Raw genomic sequence first — 5,975 nt, 5'->3', positions numbered from 1 at the left:
CCAGATTATGGCTCAGACTGCCAGGTCTGCACTATGGAATGAGTGCAAGACCTCAAATGACCATGAGGGCCTCTACAACTAGCCAGGGAAAAGTTCCCTAATCTATAGAGCTACCTGGTCACCAGTTGGTCTGGGGCAAGGCAGAGCCAGATGCCTTCTGCAGGTAGACTGTGCCACACCAGGTCTGCCTGCCTTTCTCTAGCAGACTGAACTTCACAATTGAGCTGTCATAAACCCTGTACTCTGCATTTACATTCTCAAACAGCTACAGATATCCCAAGAACATGGTCCAAAGACCCTTCCCCACAGAGGCTAAAGCTTGACGTTATTTCCCTCAAGGAGGGCCACCACAGAATATGCCCAAATTAAGCTTTGTTAAAATTAGCTATGATTTTCAATTTGTTAATTTTGATGGATAACCCTAAATATGCCAAGTGAGAATTTTCCACTGTCACCCTTAAAGGAGTACTGCTCCAACCTGGTCACAATCTTGAAGTTCCATTTTTTCCCTGCCCAAGCCTACATCGTCAGTATTCCACTCACAGCTTGCCCTTGGGATACTCAATCAGCAACACTTAATTCTTGGATCAGGGAAGCAAAAAACAAGATACTCTTTTAAACAAACACAGCAACTGTTGTCTTAGAAGTAATGTGTTGCTGCTTAAAATGAAACCTACATCAATACCCTAATCCAAACAAGGACAGACAACGGTTGTTTAGTTTTTATTTCATAACCATAAACTTAACTTTGCAATTCAGCTAAACTTGGAGGGGAGTAAGGAAAATATGGAACCCAAAGAGGTGCAATGAGAGGACAAAGATTATAGTATATTTTGAGCAGATGGAGATGAAGGGGTGCTCTCCTGAGCTACAGAAGGAATGGTCTGGTGGTTAAGATAAAACACAAGTCAAATTTATTATTAGATTTGTCCACAGTCAGCAATGGTGATCTTCTTGCTGGTCTTGCCATTCCTGGACCCAAAGCGCTCCATGGCTTCCACAATATTCATGCCCTCTTTCACCTTGCCAAAGACCACATGCTTGCCATCCAACCTGGAAACAGAAGAATAAACATTACTAACTGCGACCTGCAGGTAGTAATGAAATAAGAGAGAAATAAGCAGCCTGCATTGTGCATTGAGATAAGAATAGTGTCCCACAAATCAATATAGCATACCCAAGCAAGAGAAGACCAGAAGAGTGGTTTATCCAGCTTTTAGTACTAGCTAATGTCGACTAGTTAAATACTAGAAACATTTTATCCTTTTACCTAAAAAAAAAAAGTGGTAACACCAGATTACTTTAAGCCAGTCTAAAAAAGGTGGTCTCCAAGAGTCTCTAATCACTGTTAAGAATCCTAATTTTAGAATGGACCCCTAAAAATGAGCAAACAAATCACATGCTAATTAGATGAAAGCACCACTCTTAAATTCAACTACTCAACAAAGTGCCCTGGTTTTGCTATTACAGTATCTCACTTTCTATAGCGCACTATCTAAATTTGTGACTATTCATGCCCTTCTACTACTTTAGAGCAGGAAACAGCAGGGAAAGGTTGCCTTTGCTATATGTTCTGCTCTTACCACTCAGTCTTGGCAGTGCAGATGAAAAACTGGGAACCGTTTGTGTTGGGGCCAGCATTTGCCATGGACAAGATGCCAGGACCCGTGTGCTTCAGGAGGAAATTCTCATCATCAAATTTCTCCCCATAGATGGACTTGCCACCAGTGCCATTATGGCGTGTGAAGTCACCACCCTGTGAACATAAAAGAGGAACCTGTCACTTTTCGCAACACAACTGGAAAACATGCCAAGTGTGCAAGGTTCAAACTTTAAAACTCAAGTTTAAACTAATTAGAAGGTTCAAGTGGAACCAAAATGGTAGAATTAACATTTTAGTTCATATATGCACTTAAAAAAAAAAAAAAAAAAAGAACATTTGTTTATTACAGACCACAGCAATTTAGATGGCATGGTATTAGTGCAAAATTGTCAAATAGACAAATATAACAGAAAATAAAGTATAAAAGTAGACCGGCACCAATGCAGACAGACCATATGTGCACATTCTGAAGTGTTCTGGCTCAATCCCAAATTAAGAGAACCCAAATCAGTATCAGTAAATTTCATACCTGGCACATAAATCCCGGAATTATTCTGTGAAAGCAGGAACCTTTATAACCAAAGCCTTTCTCCCCAGTGCTCAGAGCACGAAAGTTTTCTGTTAAAATAAAGTGTATATGTATATAGACACAACAGTTAAAATCAGAGAATACCTTTGTTAAACATTCAAAAAATAAATAAAACTAACCTGCTGTCTTTGGAACTTTGTCTGCAAACAGCTGTTAAGAGAAAATGACAGTTAATGAAAAACATCTGCTTACATATTTTGTTGCTTAGTACCCTTGCCTTTAGGGGCTTCTGAATCATAAATTCATTTTCTCACTAGAAGAGAATGCTTCTCCAGTAATTACTCTGAATCCCAAATAAGAACTGCTCCTGACAGCCTTAAGGTCCTGCGGGGTTGGGTTAGCAACATGACACCCAAAGACATGCCAAAAATCCAGAACCAGGAATGACTCAAATAGTGTGAGGCTTCTAAAAAGTGACTTAAAACTTTTATGTGTATCACACCTACTTCTAAACAGATACATAGTCTCTCAAAGGTACATCACCTCCCCCAACTTCAGCTTGAACCTAAAGACAAGAACTTTCAAGAACAGTAAGTACTCCTGCACGATCAGGGAGTAAATAGCTGTAATTTTAGTCACTGGTAATGAAAATGCTACTACCTCCAATCTGTTAACATAGCTTTATGGATTGGATGAGCAGTCACTTCTTGGTTTCCAGGTCCCTTACCTAGTAGTGGGGTAAAAAATAAAGATTGGTTTCTAGAACAACTGCTTCGAACCTTTCCTGCATATATCAAACATTTTGGCTAAAAAAGCTTAAATACCGTAGAAAACGCAAGCCCTTGCATAAAGACAGTTTAAAGTACTTTATGAACTATTCCACAGACCTGTGATTTAAATCATCTACTGAAATCCCTGGATGTTTCTTAGAAGACTTGTTATTTAGCTTCTAAGTACTGTATACAAAACACACGGTCTCTTGTAAGTATTAACGTGTCTCCAACCCTTGTACTCACTCGTTTCCCTTTTAGACTCTTACTAAAGTTAAAGCTGCAGCGGCAGTTCCACCTCCATTCTCACCAAGGGATCTGTCAGAGCGCCTATCTCATTTCCATCATTAAGCCCTGTGGCTAACCTGAGACACACAAGCTACAAAGGGTTAGGCTCAGGCCAAGTTTCCACGTGGCCCCTGGCCAATCATCAGCTGACTTCAGATAAACGTGGAGTATACATCTACTGGATGTAATATTTCTCCAGAGAGTTTTTACGTCAGGGCAAGTTTCCACATGGGCCCTGATCAAGTCTTAGCTCTGACTACAGTGAGAGTGGGCTACAGACTGATCTGCATGGGGGGCTATCTAAGCTTGGACTAAGATCCTACAACCCGATCACTGGCGGCTCTTTGAGCAGTGGTAAAAGAGGATAAAACCACTTAGGGCTACACCCCAAGGCCTACCATGTTGGGTTAACTGGAACGGAATCGCATTTACCGTTTGAAGAGCCCGCCGAGTTACTTAGCTACCCTGCTGTGATTACAAACTGATTAAGAAGTACCCATAACACGCCTGAACTAATTAGGAAACCACGGGAGAAAGCCTGCCGCGCTGCCGGTCTCGACTAGCCCGTTCTGCGCGGGGACGACCGGGAGGGGCCCGGGCGCCTCCCACCCGCCGTCACCGCAGCGGAAGGCGGGCCTCGGCGCCAGCGGAGGGAAGGCGGCCGGCACATTTCCGCTCGGGGTGGGGGCGGGGAGGGGCCTCTTTCTACATCAACCTCGCGATTTTAAAACACCCGGGGAAGCCCTCGAGCCGACCGACCCCGCACCCTTATAACCCACCCCTGAACTAGCAAACGTCCTCCGAGACAAGGGATGGGCTACTATCCCCACCGGCCTTGGCGCGCCCGGCGCGGGAAAAAGCACCCTTCAGGTGCGGCCGCCGCGTCGGCTCGAAGGAAGCGGCTTCCGAGTCCTCGAGGGCGGCCCCGGGAAGGTCGCGGCTGCCCGGGGCCGGCGCCCGCCTTCCGTTTGGGGCGTTGCCGACCCTCAGGGCCCAGCGGTCCCACGCGGCAGCCAACGGCTCGCGGCCCGAGCACGTGCGCGGCCGGAAGGGCGCGGCCGCGCCTCCCCCGCCCGCCCCGCCTTTGTCTGCCCGCCGCCCCCGGCCTCCCAAAATGGCCCCTCGTCAGGAAATGGCGCCGCGCCGCCCGTGTTCCTCAGGCGGGGTGCCCGCACCCAGCCCCTCGGCCTCACCCCCCGCCGCCCGGTCAGGCCCACCCGGCGCGCCGCCGCCCGCCCCAACCTCGAAGGAGACGCGGCCCAAGGGCTCGCCGTCGACGGCGATGTCAAAGAACACGGTAGGGTTGACCATGGTTGGGCTGCGCGGGAGGTTCCGGGGTAGCGGCGTCTGCAAAGCAGCACGAGCCCCACCGCCCGCCTCTCTTATAGCCGGTTCAGGCCCCGCCCATGGCCGGTCGCGCGCCTCATCTCTGGCCAATCGCGACCGTGGGTCAGTCGAAGTGACGGTGTGGCTGGGCCTATGGGTGGAGATGGCGCCGGAGAGGAGGGACGGGAGACGCGCGTGCGCGCTGGAAGATGCAGGCAGGTTCCCGCCCGCCGGCTCGGTCTCCGCGTTGCGGCGTGGGGTCGCGCGCCCGCGACTGGTTTGGGGACGGGGCTTGGAGACCGCCCTGGTGGGCCGGTTGGGTCGGTGGGAGCCCGAGAGACACGCATCTGCCTGGGCCCGGGGCCAGGACGTCTTCCCATCGCGCAGAGGGGGCAACTGAGGCAAACGCAGGCCTCAAGGTCGCGCCGCCCGCCAAGGTCGCTCGGGGTCCAGGGCCTGTGCTGCTCTGGGAGGCCAGGTGGCTTTGGGCATCACCATTTTCCCACTGCAGATGAGGATGAGGCGCAGCCGCCGCCCTCTCTCCCTTCCCCCTTTCTCCCCTAGTCTGAAAGGTTATGAAATGCTTCCAAAATACCCTACTTTCCGAAAATATCTTGTACACTCTGCTTGAATTTTCTCCAGGAGGAAGACATTAAAACAAGAGCCTGTCACTTCCCTGGTAGCGCAGTGGTTAAGAATCGCCTGCCAATGTGGCGACATGGGTTTGAGCCCTGGTCCGGGACGATCCCACGTGCTGTGGAGCACCTAAGCCCTTGCGCCACAACTACTGAGCCTGTGCTCTAGAGCCCGCAAGCCACAGCTATTGAGCCCACATGCCACAATTACTGAAGCCCAGGCGCGTAGAGCCCGTGCTCCGCAGCAAGAGAAGCCACCACAATGAGAAGCCCGCCCGCTGCAACAAAGACCCAACACAGCCAAAAATAAATAAATAAATTTATTTTTAAAAAAAATTAAAAAGTGAATTCCCTTAGGCAAAGATATTAATAATACTTTTATTACTAGTACTAAATGCACTTACATGGCCCTGGTCTTTTGTTCGGAAAATCTTGAAAAGAAAATTTATATATCCTCTGACATTCAGAATGTTATTTAGTATCTCCAAAACCAGGATAGGGTTGTGAGAAGCAAATGAGAGTCCTTATGAAAGATGAAATCCAGTATCTGGCATCATGCCATCGCTATTAATAATGGCATTGTGAGCCTACATGTGCTCAGAATTTATAGAGAGTGTGGTTTTGTTCTCACAGCCACCCCAGAATCCCCATTTACAGATGCGGAAAGTGAGCATCCTTCATGTTAAATAGCTTGCTCAGAGTAACCAGCTTAGGAGTATTAGCAAAGCCAGAACTGGCAACTGCTTTTTTGCCCATTCCTCAGCACCAGTGCTTTGTGACCTTGAGGAAGCTGCTTGTCCTAATCTGACACTGAAAAAATGACC

The 5,975-nt window shown here is 48.3% G+C and overlaps 1 protein-coding gene across 1 annotated transcript; it reads right to left on the bottom strand.

The window, feature by feature from the left end:
* Positions 1 to 891: 891 nt before the first annotated feature.
* On the bottom strand, positions 892 to 4,564 carry PPIA (peptidylprolyl isomerase A). The gene is made up of 5 exons (XM_059934268.1): positions 4,433 to 4,564; positions 2,312 to 2,342; positions 2,133 to 2,221; positions 1,584 to 1,756; positions 892 to 1,053 (listed from the first exon to the last, which is right to left on the bottom strand). Exons 1-5 carry the CDS (start codon positions 4,499 to 4,501, stop codon positions 921 to 923), a joined length of 495 nt encoding a protein of 164 aa, XP_059790251.1. The 5' UTR covers positions 4,502 to 4,564; the 3' UTR covers positions 892 to 920.
* Between the last annotated feature and the right edge of the window lie 1,411 nt (positions 4,565 to 5,975).

This window comes from Balaenoptera ricei, chromosome 9 (assembly GCF_028023285.1).
Source record: "Balaenoptera ricei isolate mBalRic1 chromosome 9, mBalRic1.hap2, whole genome shotgun sequence".
Classification (NCBI taxonomy): domain Eukaryota; kingdom Metazoa; phylum Chordata; class Mammalia; order Artiodactyla; family Balaenopteridae; genus Balaenoptera; species Balaenoptera ricei.
This window is presented reverse-complemented; position numbering and strand designations above follow the sequence as displayed.

Coding starts and splice junctions, on each gene's coding strand:
- PPIA (XM_059934268.1), bottom strand. CDS start 4,501: ATGGTCAACCCTACCGTGTTCTTTGACATCGCCGTCGACGGCGAGCCC. Junction 2,343..4,432: donor TGGGCCGCGTCTCCTTCGAG/GTTGGGGCGGGC, acceptor TTCTCTTAACAG/CTGTTTGCAGACAAAGTTCC. Junction 1,054..1,583: donor TGCACTGCCAAGACTGAGTG/GTAAGAGCAGAA, acceptor TTCTGTTTCCAG/GTTGGATGGCAAGCATGTGG.